Genomic DNA, 19,287 nt, shown 5'->3' on the forward strand with positions numbered 1-19,287 from the left:
AACCACACACACGCACACACACACACACACACACAAATGGTAGAGTAAATGTTAGAATCTGGATAAGAACCTCTGAGAATTCTTTATTTGTATTCATTTCTCTAAAGTTTGAAATTACTTCAAAGCAAAAAAGGAAAAACAAGAAAAAGGGAAAAAATGAGCAATGCACACAACTGCGAAAGGGGAAAGAGACCAAGACCAGGAAGCAGTATCTGGGTAGCTGCTTTCTCTGGGGCCTCATGGCACATTTCACAAACATCGCTTGTAACTCTTCAGGCTCACTGTATTAAGTAATATTTACTGAGCACTGACTATGTGCAGGCACTGTTCTAAATGCTTTTCATGGATTAACCTGGCTCCACACAACATTCTAAGGTGGTGCACACAGGGCCTGAGATCAGGGAGTCTGGCCCAGCGCTGAGGGTCATGCTGCAGGCTCTCCAGGATCGATGCACACGGCAGCGGCTTTGCATCCTCTCCTGCTCGCACAGAAGGCAGATGCACTGAGGGAAGCCTGGCTCAAGCAATGTGAGCTGAAGGGAGAAGTTCTGGAATAAGATGACGCCACTGTGGGGCAAGACCCAATACCACTGCCTTCAAGGTAGACAGGCTGGGGCCCGTGTTGTGGCACAGTGGGTTAAGACACCAGCTCTTGGGGCCGGTGCTGCAGCGCAGCAGGTTAAAACCCTGGCCTGAAGCGCTGGCATCCCATATGGGTGCTGGTTCTAGTCCTGGCTGCTCCACTTCTGATCCAGCTCTCTGCTATGGCCTGGGAAGGCAGGGGAGGATTGCCCAAGTGCTTGGGCCCCTGTATCAGATGGGAGACCTGGATGAAGCTCCTGGCTGCCGGCAGCCATTTGAGGAGTAAACTAGCAGATGAAAGATCTCTCTCTTAGCCGGCGCCGTGGCTCAATAGGCTAATCCTCCACCTTGCGGCGCCGGCACACCGGGTTCTAGTCCCGGTTGGGGCGCCGGATTCTGTCCCGGTTGCCCCTCTTCCAGGCCAGCTCTCTGCTATGGCCAGGGAGTGCAGTGGAGGATGGCCCAGGTGCTTGGGCCCTGCACCCCATGGGAGACCAGGAAAAAGCACCTGGATCCTGGCTCCTGCCATCGGATCAGCGCGGTGCGCCGGCTGCAGCGGCGGCCATTGGAGGGTGATCCAACGGCAAAGGAAGACCTTTCTCTCTGTCTCTCTCTCTCTCACTGTCCACTCTGCCTGTCAAAAATAAAAAAAAAAAAAAAAAAAAAAAAAAGAAAGATCTCTCTCTTTCTCTGTCTCCCCCCACCTCTGTAACTCTGCCTTTCAAATAAATAAAATAAATCTTAAAAAAAAAAAAAAAAAAAAAGAATAAAGAATAGGCAGGATACTTCCTAGCAAAAAAGACATTCCTGGGTTTAGAAAAATCACTCTGCTATCCAGGAAAGGAGGAAGGCTCAGTGTACATGGAGTCGCCAGACCTCCTCAGGGTGCTCCCTGATAGCTTTGCACAAAGCCCAGAGGGAACAGGAGCGCAGAATTTGACACAAAGCAACAGTAAGCGGCACTCCTGTCTGTCAAAGAGACAAAGAAGCATGGTGAGAGTGGCTGCACACAGGGCAGCCGTGAAAGCACAGCCATTCCTGAGGGAGCTCAGGGTGTGCTGGCTCCCTAGTCTGCAGGCACTCACCGCAAAGCAGCCAATCACATCGTTCTCTGCAAACTTGTCTCCGTAGTTTTCAAATCGGCTATTGGTGGACTTCTTTCCAGTGCCTCCGTAGCCATAGGAGAAAGGCTCTTCACCTGGCAGAAAACACAGGCAAAGGCAAGTTAAACGTGCCACGGTCCTCACAGCTTCCTTGGCTGACACATACTTTTAAGAAAAGTAATCCCCTCTCCCTTTATTGCTAATTTTGTTTATTACCTCTTAGGAGGGGTGGAAGGTTAATAGGAAGCCCTTTAACATGCAGGACTCTGGAGGGCTTGTGGGCTGAGGTGTTAAGTCTGGGATCTGGAACTGAACTCAACTACTCCACACAGAAAGGAAAAATTTGGAAATCAAGAGTGGAGGGGAACGGGGATGGAAGACACTGCATGCTGACACCCAACTGTCCGCCAAGCCTGCTAGTGCCAGTCCTGCCACAGACCCACTATGTGACCAAGGCCATGCTGTGTCATCATCCTGGGCTGTTTCCTCATCTGTACTGACCACCTGCCACTAACATCTCAAAACTGAGACAAAGAGAAATGAGGTGACCCAGGAACCTTGAATGAAAAGGACATACTGCAGTGAGCTGCGTACCCACCTTCAGACCTAACAAATCCACTTTCAAGGACTACCCTAAACTGGTAGAGTCATTACAGGATAGTGGCTCCAATGTTTCACAGAAATATTTGCCACTGATTTAAATGAGCTACAAAAGGAGACTTATTATATATATAGCACACTTGTAAAACCAAAAACTTCACAGCGATGAGAAAGTCCTGCTTGCTTACAGGAATATACCCATAATATATTACAGAGATCAGGATACACAACAGTATTCACAGCATGACTTATGTTGACTATGTAAAAGAAACTAAAGAAACTCCTGAAAGAGTGTAGATAAAAATGCTAACACTGTTATCTTGTAGGTTTAGCAGATTATCAGTTTTCCCTTTCTGTATGGTCTAAATTTTTACAAGGAGAATATACTGTTTTCTTAACTAGAATGTTCATATGACCAAGGTCTCAGCACTGGTCATCGTCAGTCACAGGGAGCCAGCCAGGTCATGGAGGAGTGGGGGCCTGTGAAAATTCAAAACCTTTTAATGGGCAACCTCTGCCTTTCTTGGCAACCAGGCCTAACCCCCCTGGTCTGTCCCCTTTAATTAGAGGGTAGGCTCTGGACAGAAAATCCAGGTAGAACTTAACAGACTGCAGATCTTACTGTTTTAGCAAGGCTTGAGGGCAGGAGACAACTGATCTTTAATAAAGAAAGCAATTTTCAGAAGAGAACTTAATTCAGAGAAGAGTTAACTGTCTACAGAAAAGCTGTCACATGACTACGATCTTTCCAGTGGAATCTAGAACGCCTGAGGACCGGCAGGCAGTGGTGTGTAGCTAATCCTATGCCTGTTCCACCCCGGCTAGCTGTTCTCAGTCCAAGCCTGCGAAGAGGAGCCTTGAAGGCCAGCAGGGGCAGTCACCCTACTCTCTGAACTGCCGAGCTGACCTCCCCTTACCTAGCTGGGTGCTGCAGGAGTCCAGGGACCAGCCGATTCGAACAACGTGGGGATCGGGCTCTGTAGACGGAAGGTGCTTCACAGAGATTTCCTCGTTGATCTGGGGACAGAGGACAAGAAGGCTGAGGACTGTCTCTGGAGGCTGACAGACTATGAGGCAACACAGGAGGAAAGCTCACCAGGCACTGAGAAATAGCGATGGTTTTTGTTGCTGTGAAAGAGGGAGTTAAACAGCTCTGAAGAGCCTACGGCACTGAAACCAGGGCTTCAAAAGGGATTGGGGAAATGCAGGGCTACAGAGAGGCATTTCAAAACAGTTTTTTTTTTTTTTTTTTTTTTTTAGTTTTAACACTTGCTGCAGGGGGAACAAACTCTCATAATATTTAGTTGAAAGATAAATTGGTGCAATGTCTTTGGAGGGCAATCTAGCAGGCTTTCAAATGTGTAAAGGAACATGTTCAATAACTGTGCGATCCTGCCGCTAGTTTACTCCAGATACTCCTATGTGTGCAACTGTGTGTATGTGCATGCAATAGTACGTCTTGTTTTTTATACATACACTAAGCAATGTTATTATTTACTTTCATCTGTTTGAAAGACTGGGTCACTTCCCAAAGGCCTGCAATAGCCAATGCTGGGCCAGGCAAGCAGCACAGAACTCCATCCAGGCCTCCCATGTGGGTGGCAAAGATCCAAGTACTTGAACCATCATCACCTGCTGCTTCCCAGGGTGGCATTAGCAGGAAGCTGGATCACAAGCAGAGTAGCTGGGATTCAAACCAGGCACTCCCACAGGGCATGCTGACAACCCACGCAGCAACCTAACTGCTGCATCACAGATCGACCTGCTTTTTAATCCTGTGTGTTTCAGTACTGTCTGAACTTTTGTTAAATATGAGCAGGTACTATTTTTTTTTTTAAATATTTATTTATTGCTTTGAGAGGAAGAGTGTTCCCATCCACTGGTTCACTCCCAAGTGCCTGCAATGGCCGGGACCGGGCCAGGCTGAAGCTGGGAGTTGGGAAGCTGGGAGTTCTCTACATAGGTCCATGCTTTCCAGATCACTTTTCTTCCCCAACAACTCCTTTCCCTGCTTCTACAAATGTGTCACCAATAGACTACTTAACTACACAATACCTGGGGTCAAATCTTGGCAAGGAAAACTGTTTGAAGAAGCAACATATGGCTGGCCTGCTTTTCCAATATCATATTTAGCAATGGTAAAGTTCTCTTTTGGTTGCTTGGACACAGTCTGTTCTCAGTTCAGTCTCTTGTAGTTGTGGCCCTGACCAAGGTGACTGATGACAGGTGCAATGGATAGGCCTGCTTTCCGCGCCTCTCCCTTCTGCAGCTCCTACTCACCTTCATCTCGAAGCACACACGGCCCCTCCTGACCCCGTAGCTGGCACGGGCTCCTGACCAAAGGTATGCAAAGCCCTCGATTGTGAGCGGATAGCCACTACTCCTATCTCGGGCCACCTTGAAGTGGAGGTCGCAGTTATCTGTGGAGGAAAAAAGTCCGCAGCTGACTGATGTTTTAAAGGTCCCAAGAATCAAGCTCCCCATGAGTGTTAACCAGGAAAACACAAGGTAACACATTGTGGGGCCACATCCAAGAGGAACCAGTACACCCCCTAACCATTCTCTCTTTGAAGAAAAAGGGTTTTGGCTACTGCAATGGCTTACGTTACTCCATATAAAAACTGAGTCTTGTTTAATTTTGTTTTTACTCCCCAGTTGGCCTTAACAGTCAGGTCTGGGCCAGGCAGAAGCCAGGAGCCAGGAACACATGGGTGACAAGGACCCAAGCAGTTAGGCATCATCCACGGCCTTCCCAGGCACATCAGCAGGAAGCCAGATTTGGAAGCAGAGCAGCTGAGACTTGAGGCAGCACTCCGATACTGGCATTGCAAGCTGTGGCTTAACACACTGGATCAGAATGCGAGCCCCAGGAACTGCGCTCTTGACCATGCAGGCAGGGCCCAAGGATATGCAAATGCCTCCGGTGGGAACTGTGTACAGAACAGCTAAACCCCAATGCCACAGATTTCAAACACTTCCCCATGTCAGCTCTATCAGCTTGGGAGCCAGACTTCTGTTATCAACGGCTGTAAAACAATCCGATCCTGGATCCACACCTGCCACCTAGCAAATCTGGGCGCACCACAGGCTCCTCCTGCTCCTGTGGGCCCAGGACACCACTCCTACACCTCTGACTCCTCCCCCTCTCCAAGGAAGCCTTTTTTAAGTCTGATCACTTAGCGTCTGACCAGATGCTGCCTCGGGGACAACTGCCACCCAATACTTTCAAAAGAGTTTAGCTTCACCTCAGGTAGGTTTTGTCTTTGACAACGTGTGACAGAAGAGACTGCATGTGAGATGTCTTCACCCCTCACCAAAGCCCATAGCCCCTGCTCTATAAAGACGTGCTACGTAAAGAAATGCACGCACAGGCAGCCTTTCCCTCTGTGGGGAGGCGCAATGTTCTCAGACCTGGTGGGCTTCTGGGTGCAGTCCGCTTCAGTCTATCACTCTGATCCTCAACTTGGGACATCTGAGAAGGGCCAGGACGCCCACAACCATTCCTCCACAGGTTTAGATGTGGTCAACGTGAACGCCACTCATCAGTGGAAAGAAAACTGAACCAGAGGACAGAGAGCAGGGCAGGCCAGGCGGGTTAGTGCCTCAGCAGACCAAGTGACGCTGGCTTCACCAGGACACGAGCAGCTGGAGGAAATGGGGCAGCGGCTGTCAGAGGGCTGAGTCTCCCCAGCAGCACTGATTCCTCTCCTGCTGAGATGAGCCCCCTTCCAGGTGCAGGCTCCGAGAAACCTGAGAACCCACGGAGGCCGCAAGGCGGGCACTCCTCTTCGGAGAGGAGCTTGGAAGCAGAACGAGCTGCCCAGGGTCCCCAGCAAGAGCTGGGAGTCGGTCTCCTATCTCCCATCCCACGTCCTGAGCGATGCTGCGTCTCACAGGTGCACGATGCCAGGCAGGGGTTCTGGTAAAGGCCAAGGCACTGCTCCTGCAATGCTGCCCAGAGGTACAACCACATGGGCACCGTGAGGACTCACATGTATCGATGGCAACAAGGGTGTCATCAAAGTCGTCTTCATCCTCTTCGGCGGGAGGCTGAGGGGAGCGGCCCCTGCGTTGCAAAGTGAGGTTAATCACAAGAGAATAGTGGCAGGAACACAGAGGAGGGACAGAAAAGGCTCTGCTGGAATGTGCAGTGGCCCCAGCCTGCTTCCTCGTCTCCATTTCTTCTCTCACAGGTTGGCAATACAACTCTGGAACTCTTCCTATTAGCAATGAAAGCAATGACTGGTACTTCCGGGTGGGGCGTGCAGGGTGGGTGGACACAAGGACACAGGGCATGCTCTACTGAAGTGGGGCATCAGAATCCTTTATAGAGTTTTAATTTTTTTTTTTTTTTTTTGACAGGCAGAGTGGACAGTGAAAGAGAGAGACAGAGAGAAAGGTCTTCCTTTGCCGTTGGTTCACCCTCCAATGGCCGCCGCGGCCGGCGCGCTGCGGCCGGCGCACCGCGCTGATCTGATGGCAGGAGCCAGGAGCCAGGTGCTTTTCCTGGTCTCCCATGGGGTGCAGGGCCCAAGCACCTGGGCCATCCTCCACTGCACTCCCGGGCCACAGCAGAGAGCTGGCCTGGAAGAGGGGCAACCGGGACTAGCACCCGGTGTGCCAGTGCCGCTAGGCGGAGGATTAGCCTAGTGAGCCGCGGCGCCGGCCTAGAGTTTTAAATTTTTAAAAAAGATTTATTTATTTGAAGGCTATAGTTAAGAGAGGGAGAGGTGGAGGGATCTTCCAACCACTGGTTCACTCCTCAAATGGTCACAATAGCAAGGACTGGGCCAGGCTGCAGCCAAGAGCCTGGAACTCCATCTAGGTCTCCCATGTGGGTGGCAGGGGCCAAAACACTTGGGTCATCATCTGCTATTTTCCCAGGCACATTAGCAGGGAGCTGGGTAGGAAATGGAGCAGCTAGGACTTGAACGGGTGCTCATATGGGATGCTGGTATTGCCAGCAGTGGCTCGACATGATGTACAACACTGGCCTGGGAATGCTTTCTCAAAGACTTGTCCCGGCCGGTGCTGCGGCTCACTAGGCTAATCCTCTGCCTTGCAGCGCTGGCACACCGGGTTCTAGTCCCGGTAGGGGCACCGGATCCTGTCCCAGTTGCCCCTCTTCCAGGCCAGCTCTCTGCTGTGGCCAGGGAGTGCAGTGGAGGACGGCCCAAGTGCTTGGGCCCTGCACCCCATGGGAGACCAGGAGAAGCACCTGGCTCCTGCCTTCGAATCAGCGTGGTGCGCTGGCCGCAGTGGTCATTGGAGGGTGAACCAACGGCAAAGGGAAGACCTTTCTCTCTGTCTCTCTCTCTCTGTCCACTCTGCCTGTCCAAAAAAAAAAAAAAAAAAAAAAAAAAAGACTGGTCCCTCAGAACCAAGATTCTGATCCATGCCTTTTGCATGACAGTGGTCTCCACAATGAACTTCTTGGTATCCCTAAGGGTGCTGGCCAGGAAGGAGAATGTGCAAGATCCTAGATAAACTCCGATAATTACAGCCTGTCCACATAACAGTTTTCTTAAAACCCTACATCTAAAAGGATTTAAAGTGACCCATTTTTTTTTCCAGTCCTTTTCAAGTGTCCTAAATTATGAACAAGATTCATCTGCCTACCAAAGCACTAAAAAAGGGACTTACAATGCTGGCTTGGGCTTTACAGGAATAAGGGAGAGAGGCAGAAAGACGGGGTCTAAGGCCCAGGGCCCTGCCAGCATTGACCTAGCGCACCGTGTGCACAGACCAGGTCGTGTGGCCCCAGCTTGCGGCTCCCCTCTGCCGGAGTTCCCTTCCAGCCTGCTGACCCACAGCCAGCAGAGAGCCCGGTACACACAAGGGGCTCAGCACAGGGAAGCTTCCTCCTGGGAATCCTTTCCTGCCGGCCCCAGATCAGAATGCGCGCTCTTCCTCTGCGCCCCATCAGCAAGCAGCCTGTGCTCTGTGGGAGGCAGAGGAAGAAACCATGTGAGGAGGGCGCCACGTCCTAACTTTACCACCGTCTGTGAGACCCAGCGACGGATGGAGGGGCAGGACTGAGCCTGGAAGCGAAGGAGCGGGAGGGCTGGTCAGGAAAGGGAAAAGGCAAATGGCCAGAGTGGCCCTCTTGTGAGCTCCTGAAACTCCCCTGCAGCCTGACAAGTAACCAGTACTGGGGCTTACTGCTGAGAGTGTCTGTTCTCAGTCCCTGTCAGGAAAAAAGAACGCAGACCCCACTGTCCACATCACCTCTGTGTCCCTGGTGTCTAGCCCAGGGGTGGGTGCCACATGGAAGCACTGAGTGGGAGGATGGAAGGAGACGGCTCGCCTGGGCAAGAGATCTTTCTCTGAACCAAAGGACCCCACGCGGCTACTAGGAACAGGACACTGTGCGGGACACCGCAGGCAGTAAGGCCAAGACTCAGACGTAGCCTGGCAACTCACACCCAAATGCGAGGTGTTTGGGATTCACCCTGCAGGTAACAAGAAGTGGGAACCGGGAGAAAGATCCAAGTTCAGGAACGCTGATCCTGGGAGCAGTGCAGGAAGGACTGGGAGAAAGTGTCAGCCCAAGGAGACCTGCTCGGCTCCTCTGCCTTAGAACTAAGGTCCCCAGCGGGTATGGGGCCGCGGGCGTGGAAGCCTACGGAATACTGCGACTCGCGCCTCAGATTCTCACCTCCGATCCTCTCGGTGCTCAAAGTACCCGCGGCCCCGGTTTTCTTCGTAAGGCCTCTTGCGACTCTGGAACTGCTGTCTGTCGGGCTTGAGCTGAGGAGCTTCAGGCGGGAGGAAGCTGGTGGGTCCTTCTTGTTTCATCTCTGTCTTCCCTTCTACTGCCAGGACAAATTCACATGGTGGTCACACTTGGAAACTCCTCAGCTGCGGGAGAAACGCTGGTCCCTTTTACCCCAGGAGATACAGGTGGACTGCTGACTAGGAGTGAAGGGTGGGGCACAGGCAGCTTTGCTGGGTGCAACAGGAAGAAGCCTGCTGAGCAAGCCAAGAAGGTGAGCGCGGAGAACAGGGCCAGGACACAGGAGAGCATGTGGCCGTACAGCTGGCAGTCACACAGCTCAGGCTTCACGGGGAAGGGGGCTTCAGCACTAAATGACGACAGTCTTTTTAATTCAAAGGTGAAAAAGCTGCCTTTGGCTAACAGGCCAGAGACCCATGAAGGCTGGCAGCTCTCTTGGCCTGTGGTGATTGGAAAAGAGTCCTCCAAGACTTCTAAGAGCCCAGAGTCACCCCGTAAGGGAGGATCTGCGGTTGAGCTACACCATAGCTAGGGTTCACCTCATTAAGTCACACCACACACAGGAAGCCAAGATGCGGACAGGGTACTGCAGGTCACAGGAAAGTCCCATTCCCAGGCACTCCAAAAACCTGCATCCAACCAAGAGCAAGTGTGGACTCACCCCAGACCCCTCTCTCACAGCACCCGCCCAGTGCTGGGTGCAGTCACACCTGCGCATTTCAGTCCAAGACCACCCTGGATCACTCCCTAGCTTTGGCATGTGACCCAATCTCCCAGAGACGTCTACTGGGCAAGTCAAGAAGGTTGCCCTGGAGGGCAGAGCTAGGACACAGGGAGCCACCCTGCAGAGGGCCTCAGGTTCCCTGGGCTGGTGCACAGGGACACCATCAAAATCTGTTGATAACGGCACATAAAACACTCCCCTTGGACGGTGGACGGACAATTCCTCCAGTCTCAGAGCCTGACACAAATCTGCAGTTTAACCTACATTCACTGGAGTCTTGAATCAGCCACAAGAAATGTCTGGGGAATTCACTTTGTGGGTGAACCAGAGTGGAATCAGAATCAACTGGTCTCCCCGAGAAAACGCACCAGGGCCGTAACACAGGGAAAGAGCAAACACTGGAGTCAGTCCTGGCCCTGTCATTTCTCAGCAATGGGACCCTGGCTTCGAAACGGTAAGACATACGCCATGAAGACCAACGCTGCTTATTAATCTACAGCACTGACCCAGGGGAGTTTCCCTGGTTAGAGCCGGAGCTCTGCCCTTACACAAGTCAACTGTCCACTCTGTAAACCCAGGAGGAAACAGCCTCATTGTATCTATCTCCCAAATTAACACCAGAAGAAACTGCTCTGCAAAGATACATTTCCAGGTTGGGGAAATCCTGAGTTTAAACAACAGGACAGCAGGTTTGCTTCAATGCAGGACTTCTCGGGGCCTTAGATGCTCTAAAGAGCACTGCCAATCTCCACAACATGGTCCAACCTATGCCGCGTTTCCAGCCACACGGTTAAGGAACCCTTTCCTGAGCAGTAACACACCCTGGAACAACATTCTCCAGAACGTGGGGACCACTAGACTGATTCAGAAGGCCCTCCTGGCCTCCATTTACGAAGATTCTAAGACTCAAGCACTGGCCTCCAGGTCTAAAGTGCCCATGGTATTGGTATTCACAGCTGAAAATGGAGACAAAGAACCAGCCCCAACACTTGAAAGTGGGGCTGGGGTCTTCCCTTTAAAAAATGCAATATAACACAACACCAATCTGCTGGAGTGAGGGGCGCCAGGTTAACAAAGTCTGAGGAGACAGGTTCCAGAGACGCGGTAGGGGCCCAAGCAGATTCTGCTTCCATCCAAGAAGATGCCGCTCACATCACTCACCTGGGCGATGGGACTGCTGCTGCGGCTCCATGTCTAGTGCTCTCCTCTCATAGGCAGACTCATGCTCTTGCTTGATGACCTGGGTCTCATAGAACTGGTTCTGCCTGGTAATATTGTCCATGACATCTTAAGACAAAAAAGAAAGAAAAGAGAAAGCCAGTTAGATGGGTGCTCCAGAGGGCACCCTGGCCATACACGCCATCCCCACTGGAGCCAGTCAGGGTGCCAGAGGCTAACGTGTGACACACCTGCAGATGTGCAAGAGGGGCCCTCTCACCCCTTGGAAGATGGCGCTACCTGTGACTGGGTTTGTACAGAAACTGTACAAACTGACCGATGTGCAACTCCTATGAAGTGAGGCAACGGCAAGGTCAGAGAAAGGGTCCACCTTGACCTCCCTGAGTTCCCACCCCAGGGCCGGGGTAAATCTCCAGACACCTGGGACTCCATGGAGCACAATTTAAGAAACCACCAGCCTAGCTGTTCTCTACGACAGTGTGATGCTTAGGGAGAGCCTTCAGGGTGCAACATCGAAAACTGTCTCAGGCACAAGTCAGCCCTCTGCCCAGCTCTGACTGTTCCCACCCCTGCCCTGCAGAGGCAAGGGTGACAATCTCAGTGGATGGGAAAATGGAGAAGGGAAGGAGCTATGAAGAAAACGGGAATCCTAAGAGTAGCCCTCAGCCTCATTGGGGATCTGTCCTGAAATACCAGGAGTCAGGCTGGAGGGGTTTCAGGAAGGTTTCCCGCAGGCGCAGAGGAGAGCGGCTGCAGCGTGCTAGGAACGATTCCTGGAGTGTGCGCTCCACACCAGAGCCTAGGATAAGCTCTCCCTACGGAGGCCTTTGCAGTTTAGGGAGACAGGCATATTAAACAAACGCACAGGGGCCAGAACAGTGGCTCAGCAGGTTAAAGCCACTGGCTGCAGTGCCAGCATCCCATACAGGCACCAGTTTGAATCCTGGCTGCTCCACTTCCGATCCAGCTCCCTGTTAATGGCCTGGGAAAGCAGCAGAGGATGGATGGTCCAAGTGCTTGGGCCCCTGCACCTGCATGGGAGACCAGGAAGAAGCTCCTGGCTTTGGTCTGGCCCAGCCCCAGCCATTGCAGTCATTTGGGAAGTGAACCAGCAAATGAAAGCTCTCTCTCCTTCTAACGCAGCTTTTCAAATAAATAAATCTAAAAACAAAACAAAACAAAACACCATACACACACAAATGCACAGAAGTTTAACTATGATTGTGTTAAGTGTTATCAAGAGGCTGGCGCCGCGGCTCACTAGGCTAATCCTCCGCCTTGCGGCGCCGGCACACCAGGTTCTAGTCCCGGTTGGGGCGCCGGATTCTGTCCCGGTTTCCCCTCTTCCAGGCCAGCTCTCTGCTGTGGCCAGGGAGTGCAGTGGAGGATGGCCCAAGTGCTTGGGCCCTGCACCCCATGGGAGACCAGGAGAAGCACCTGGCTCCTGCCATCGGATCAGCGTGGTGCGCTGGCCACAGCACGCCGGCCGCGGCAGCCATTGGAGGGTGAACCAATGGCAAAGGAAGACCTTTCTCTCTGTCTCTCTCACTGTCCACTCTGCCTGTCAAAAAAAAAAAAAAAAAAAAAAAAAAAAAAAAAAAATTAAAAAAGAAAAAGAAAAAAAAGAAAGGGTTATCAAGAAATATCAGGAGCTAAAAAAGAAAAGGGACCTGAGAAATAACAGCCAAGGTTTGGCTCCAAGGTCACAGGAACGAAGATTCAGGGATGAGAATGGAGAATATTGCCGGGGTTGGGATACCGCACAGGAAAGCTCAGAGGTGGGACTGAAACCAGACCTTCCCCCTAACCCAGACACTCTCTCAAGGGGCAGAACCTTGCAGGCAAACCTGAGAGGGCTTTGGAGACTGAGTGAGCACCAGCGAGCAGCTCACCGGCTCTCGGCCCCAGGGGCCGCTCTCTGCTGGGTGCCTCCCGAGTCCTCCTCACGGCTGTGCCAGCAGCAGTGAGGCAGAACCACGGGGAAGCAGAGCCTATCCTGCCACTTGTTGACTGACTGGATGCTTTCTCAGAGGACAAACACATCTGGGCACAAACCTGGTGCGGCCCAAAGGGAGAAAAGTCTCAGGTCACGTGGTGCCTTACAGGTCTGTTTACCAAGGCTGAGGGAGGGTCGCAGGGGTGTGGAGGGCACTCAAAGGACTCTGGTGCAGAGGGCAGGGCGAGAGGAAGAGAGGGAACGTCATCTTCCCTGGGATGTGAGGTCCTCTCAGCCCAGCTGCTTCCTCCAGGCGCTAGGCAGTGTGTGCCCCAGAGCCTCAAGCCTCTCTAAGCATCCCTCTGGGCCCGGAGCAGCCTGCCCAGGGAGCCAAGATGCTGGGGTGCCTCTCCATCCCCTAAACGCCGCTTTCCTCATCAGCAGGCGGACCTGGGGAGAGGCCCTTCACGCGTGACTTCATTCTTAACAACCCTGTAACCCCATTTTACACACAAGGAAACCAGACGCACGGAGATGAAGCACCCTGCCCGAGTCACGGAGCCGAACCTGAAACAGTCTAGAGGCTGCGTGCCGAGGCATCCAACCACCCTGCTCTCCCGGAACTCTGCCCCACTGGGGGCTCCCACTCTACAGACAAGCTCGCCGGGCCACTTCTTCCTTCCCAGGTCTCTGCCACGCCACGCACGCTGCCAGCACCTGGGTCCTGGACAGTCACTGGGCTGTTCTCCACTCCAAATTTACACGCAGGCTGCCACATCTCTCGTGAACGAGGACCCAGTGCCAACCCCAAGTCTCCTCCATGGCCCCATTTCTCCTCTCACCTTCTCCCCCCAGCCCCAGGGTGCCCTTTCCACAGACCCCCCAGAAGCCCTGGACACCACAGTCCTTCCCCCTTAACCTCTCTTCCTCCCATCTTTGCAGTCCCAGTGCTGAAAAAAAGTCGCCCTCTGCTAACTCCAGACTCACTCTCTGCCATGCCAGGTCTCTGCTCCTCAAACAGCTGCAGGCCTACCCTAATCCCTCCACTCCCACACTCACTCCTATTGGCTGATGCAGATACTCCCTGGGCACGCAAGTAACTGCTTCTGGGGACCAAGGAACCCTCACCGGGAGATGCTGAGCCCCACCTCTCCCCCCAACAACACCCCGAGGCCCCCGGGGACCAAGTCAACAGGCTTGCCTTCTCCTTCCATTACTCACTCACTCCCCCTCCCCCATCTTCCCAGACAGCTACACACTCCCGTGCTGGACACAAGGATCCCCTGTCCCTCGGTTACTTCACCAAATTCAAGCACTACCAGCTTGCTCTCTGCGCCCGTCCTATCCCGGCTGCCCCGTTCACCAGGACCATTCAGCACAGCCACTGAGTTCCGGCCCGGAGAGCTTGCCCAGTCCCAGGCTCCCGGGTCCTTTGTCCAGGGAAGCATCTTTCCTGCCCCCACGAGCTTCAGGACACCAAGGCTCCTGGTGCCGCCTCTGGCAGTCAACCACAAGGTCCCCGGATCGCCCAGCACCCAGTGCCCAAGGTGCGCCTGCCTCTCGGCTGGCCTCCCAGCCTGGAAGAGAGGTGGGTCCCCCCGTGGAACAAGCTGGTCTCCCACATCCCCTCACGGCTCTCCGGCCAACACCAGAGCACCCAGTCCACCGCACAGACACCAGTGCCTCCATCTCATCAACCCACCTCAGGACCCTATCAGCCGCTCCGGCCAGGACCCCGGCCTCTCCGTCCCGAAGCTGGAAACGCGGCTCCTAACGCCCAGCCCACCCTGCTGCAAACCCCAGGATCACCATTTCCAAGCCTCTCCCCAAGCCCCTAAATAGAAAACCTCTTTTTCTTCCGACTCCGTTCGGTTCCAAAAACCACGGTTTCCGGTCTCCGAGCCCTAAGGTCCAGAACCCTCCCCATTCCCTGGACCCACCTCTTTTCCGACACCGACAGCGCCCACCCCCAGCTTCTCCCCCGCGCCGAATGCCAGAATCCACCCGCCGGCCGTCCCGAGGCCCCGGTCCCCAGATCCTTCGCGGCGGCCGATCGCAGGACCCCCCGATCCTCACAGCAAGTCCCCGACCTCGGGCGCCGGACTCCCGCGTCCCACAGCCCTATCTTGGCCCAGACTCCAGGCTCCCCGGCCCCCGCCCCGCGCACTCTCACAATGTCCGTCCGGCCCCGAGTAGCCGCCGGGCTCCGGGTGCGGCTGCAGCCCGGGCGGCGGTGGCTGCGCGGTCCCCTCCAGCTCGGAGCCCCCCTCGGTCTCGACCTCCTCGTTGTTGTGCCCAGGTCGCCCCGGTTCGTCGTCGGCCTCGAGCTCCCGCTCGTCGTCGGGCTCCTCGGCCTCCAGCGCAGCCTGCAGCCGGTCAGCAAGCTCGGCCTTAAGGCCGCGAGTGTCCAGGCCGCGGCGCTGCAGCTCCTCGCGAAGTTCGTTCACCTTCAGACGGCGTACATCCATGGCCCGGGCCCCCGGGGCGGCCCCCGAGCCCGGCCCGGCCTCCCAGGGCTCTGTCCCCCTTAAACCTCTCCTGTCAGGAGGCGAAGGGGGAAAGGGGGGGGGGCTACTCCAATGGCGGCGGCGGCTCAAAATGGCCGCCGCCGCCGCCACCTCCCCCTCCCAGTGCGCCGTACGATGCAACACGGGTGTCAATTGGCCAGCGCGCGGGGGCAACGGGCGCGGGCCCGGAGACTCAGCCAGTTAGAGCACAGTTTTCAAAATAACGACAGTGAGAGGGCCTACGAGCAGCCAGGGAGGAAGCGTTGGCCTACGTCGAAGACGCGGCCCAAGCGGAGGGCGGGAAAAGGCAGAAGGCGGAGCGCCAGCTGATTGGATGGCGCCCGCGCGCCCGCTGCTGTAAGGTCGAATGAGAAAAGGGGAGTAACGATTTAGTCCAATCAACCTTGGGCTCTCAAAATGAGCGCCCCCCCCCCCCCGCCTTTCCTGCGAAGTCCTTTCATCGAGCTAAGTGTCTTTGCAACACACATTCTGATTTGTCTACATCTCCCGCCCCTTGAGGAGTACGAGCGGGTAAAGTCACTAGAACCAATCAAAACGAGGGTCGGTAGAAACCCCTCCTTCCTGTTGCCTTTAAGAAACCGGAAAGAGAAAAATTCACGAAGGACCCGCCCCTTGCCGTTAGGGCGGTTTCAAAACAATCTGTCCACCAATTGCATTTATTGTCTCATCTCACTGAGGGCCGGTAGAGATGGGTCGCTTGAGGAAAAGCTAACAGGATTGGCCGTTTTTCAGAGGCTTGCCTCACAAATTTCGCCGTAGAGGGAGGCATATGGAGTAGATATTAAACAGATATATTATTCATAATCTGGAACTCGGCTGTTTTATTATTACTTTTTTAATGAAAAACGGAACTTTGGCGAGTCCTGCAGGTTTGATACTAGAGGCTAGGCCAGCGACGAGAGAAAAGTTGTCAAGGAAACCGCGTGTCCATCCCCTGGCCAGCTCGCCTCGCGGGGCCTCTGTCCGCGACCGCAGCCTCGCGGAGGCCGTGGAGCCGCCCCTCTCCGGGTAGAGCCCCGCACTGAGCGGCTGTCCCCTCCCCGACCCTCTGCATGGCTGTCCGGGGCACCTGGCCGACGGGCTCAGAGACGCGGATCGGGCCTCCCGCTAATAAACACGGACGCCCGAGTTCCCCGGCGTCTAACGCCGCGCCACCTGTCGCCTCTAACTCAAACGGACAAACCCGGAGTCAGACACACAGCCGAGGCACGCAAGGCCCACACCCGCCACACTCCAGCGGAGCAGACAAAGGCGCGCGCCGCGCAGATACACCCCCAGGCTCGGGTCGGATCAGGTGCAGCACACCGGCAGCGCAGGTGTGCCCGCGAAGCTCCGCGCGGCCGGGCGGCCCCACACCGCACCGACCCAGCGGACAGTGCCACTGCAGCCACCCGGACACGCAGCACCCACTCCGCGGCGGGACAGACACTCACGTGGGCCCGGAGGTTCCAGTCCAGACACCCCGCCCCTCGCCCACGTCCGACTTCCTCTCTCCTCCCAGCCTTGCACAACGATTTGTTCTAAAAAAGTTTGTGGCCCGGATTGAACCGTCCCGGCTTCTCGGGAGCCGCCACCGGGGGGCGTCCGGGCGCTGCCAGGGGCTCCTCGGTCCGCTCCCGGACACACCCTGGACTGCGCGCCCAGGGCAGCGAGCGGACTCCCCTGGTGGACCCGGGACTACCGGAGGGGTTCTGTGCCCGCGTTTCTCTTCCTGGACTGTGGGTACCTGTTCTGCTCCGTGTCTCAGGATTTCTATCACTTTGGATCTGTTGCTCAAGTTTCTTCCTCTTCCCGCTGGGTGTCTGCCTGATTGTGTGTGTTTGGCCTCGATGTACAGTGTTCATTTAGACCTCTCTAGGGAGGAGACTTTCGTAGACCCCACCACACCCTTCCTGGTACTGACAGAGAAACTGAATGGCTGGGGAGAGGGGCCGCATCGCAGCTGAATGCAGATGAGAGGAGACACAAAGAAGATTACGAAGTTTTATGTGCTCTCAGCTCCTCCGGAGGCACCAGAGACCACACTTGTACACCGGCGATAAGGGACTGGCTCATGGGGGCAGCATGACCCAAAAGTAGGGAGCCGCCCATCCCCCGGGGTGGTGGGGAAGGAGGCATCCCTAATGCATTGCACAGGCTTGGGGGGAGGAGGAAGCGAAGGCAGTGCCTAAGAAGGGGAGGGGCACATAGAGGAACCCTATCAGGTTAGAACCCTGGAATCGTACCTAATACTCTAGGCTGTGGACCCTGAGAACTGAGAACACGCAGTCTTTTAACTGCAGTACCTAGAACCTTCAGATTTACAAATGTGGATTCTTGGGTCCTTCACATGATCCTAGGAAGGCAGAGTGCACATAGAACCTGGAGGTGTCCAATGTTAGGAACGATTAGAACTTTGGAGTCTAGTTAGTCATGGCTACCGGTGAGAGTCCTGCATGCAGAATCTTGGACCAACAGACCCTAGAGTGCCCTGAAACACAGGCTAGACCGGCATCAGGATCTCAGGGATTAACATCCAGACTCCTGGAGCATATGATCTAGAATCTTAGATTCCGAGACTAAGTCTTAGGATGTCACATCTTAGGACATGAGACCACAGAACGTCCATCTTTAGACTCTTAGAACTTCTGAGTTGCAGATTCTAGAATCCTGGATCATCTATGACCTCAGAGTCCATTAGGATATCAAACCTTGAGGAGACAATGTTTTGAAGCCTTCGTGTCCAGACTCTTATGGTTAAAGGATTTAGATCTGAGAGCCTTAGAATGTCAGCTTTTAGAAATATAGGCCTTAGGACCTCCATGTCTAGAATTACAGAATCTACATTCTTACATACATACCATTAGAAAAGCAAAATCTAGAGCTTTAGAACCTAAAATCTTGGGGTCTTATCAAGAATCTTAGAACCAGAAAATCTAGAACCACACAATCTCACAGCCTTAGAACTTCCTTGCTGAGAACTTGAGCACTTTTGAGTTAGAGACGTTGGAATTTCAGGTCCTTAGAACCAAGAACTCGTAGTATCTCTGAAACCCAGAACCTCGGCATCGAGACTCCTTAACCCTTAGAGTCCCGAGTCTCGGAATGCAAAGGCCTGGGAGTACCTTGAGAGACTGCAGTCGAACCCCTTCCTCCTACAGGTGGGGGTGCTGTGGTACAGGGAAGGCAAGGGTCTGTCCGGATGGAGGGGGGTGGCAGGAAGACAGGGCTGCAGTGGGGAGAAACCTAGGGTGGGAGAGTGGGGAGGGGGCTTCCCCCAGTGGCAGTGCCTAGCTTGGATCCTGAGAGGAAGTTCTGGGTAGAGGGTCATCTCAGACTCCATCCTCCTGTGCCGGGGGTGCTTGGGAGCTCCTGTCGGCAGGCAGAGCAGGGCCAGGAGCCGTGGAAGGGCAGAGGACGTAGCGTCCGGCAGGATGGACCTCCGCGGCCGTAAGGCAGCTGCAGGAGTCCTTCGGGTCGGGCTGGGTGTGCGGCTCTGCTCCTCCGGCAGCTCCACGGGGCTCGGAATGACCTCCGCCCTCGTCCATGTTGACGTAGAGGATTTCGTCAGGCTCCTGGGCAGGGGGCAGGGCCTTCAGCGTGTTCTCCAGGTCTTCCCGCAGCTCTGAAAAACTTGGCCGGTCTCGGGGGTTCAGCTCCCAGCACCGGGACATCAGGGCATACCTAGGGCAACAAAGTGAGGGGTGAGAGACTGAGCAGGGACTCAGACAGATGGCATTCTGGGAGTCTGGGGACACTGTATGACATGCAGAGAACTGGGGGCGTTTCAAAGGGCTGTGGGGAAACAGCAATGTGGGGGATCTTCCAGAGATTTGGAGATGCTCAGCAGTTTCTGCAGGGCGTCCTGGAGGTGGGATGTGGGAAGGGCCTGGGGACACCTGTCTGGTGTGAGGATCGGG

The 19,287-nt window shown here is 54.5% G+C and overlaps 2 protein-coding genes across 13 annotated transcripts in view; both read right to left on the bottom strand.

Moving 5' to 3' along the window:
• Positions 1-17,250, bottom strand: part of HNRNPUL1 (heterogeneous nuclear ribonucleoprotein U like 1) — a 36,831-nt gene extending 19,581 nt beyond the window's left edge. The window contains exons 1-7 of one of the 11 annotated variants that reach the window (XM_070062167.1): positions 17,115-17,250; positions 10,907-11,032; positions 8,944-9,097; positions 6,278-6,351; positions 4,566-4,705; positions 3,203-3,302; positions 1,668-1,780 (exon numbers count right to left, since the gene is read on the bottom strand). In XM_070062167.1, the coding sequence (XP_069918268.1) occupies positions 1,668-1,780; positions 3,203-3,302; positions 4,566-4,705; positions 6,278-6,351; positions 8,944-9,097; positions 10,907-11,032; positions 17,115-17,232 (825 nt within the window). In that variant the 5' untranslated portion in view covers positions 17,233-17,250. Of the gene's footprint in view, positions 1-1,667; positions 1,781-3,202; positions 3,303-4,565; positions 4,706-6,277; positions 6,352-8,943; positions 9,101-10,906; positions 11,033-14,562; positions 14,776-14,800; positions 15,673-16,821; positions 16,966-17,114 lie in introns of those variants that run through there. The other 10 variants (XM_070062175.1, XM_070062171.1, XM_070062169.1 and 7 more) reach the window with 10 other exon arrangements.
• Positions 17,251-17,357: 107 nt separating this feature from the next.
• AXL (AXL receptor tyrosine kinase) overlaps positions 17,358-19,287 on the bottom strand; it is a 28,993-nt gene continuing 27,063 nt past the window's right edge. For both annotated transcript variants that reach the window (XM_051836360.2, XM_008249707.4), the window contains one exon: positions 17,358-19,051. In XM_051836360.2, the coding sequence (XP_051692320.2) occupies positions 18,700-19,051 (352 nt within the window). In that variant the 3' untranslated portion in view covers positions 17,358-18,699. The remainder of the gene's footprint in view (positions 19,052-19,287) is intronic.

The sequence above is a fragment of the Oryctolagus cuniculus genome, chromosome 18 (assembly GCF_964237555.1).
Source record: "Oryctolagus cuniculus chromosome 18, mOryCun1.1, whole genome shotgun sequence".
NCBI lineage: Eukaryota > Metazoa > Chordata > Mammalia > Lagomorpha > Leporidae > Oryctolagus > Oryctolagus cuniculus.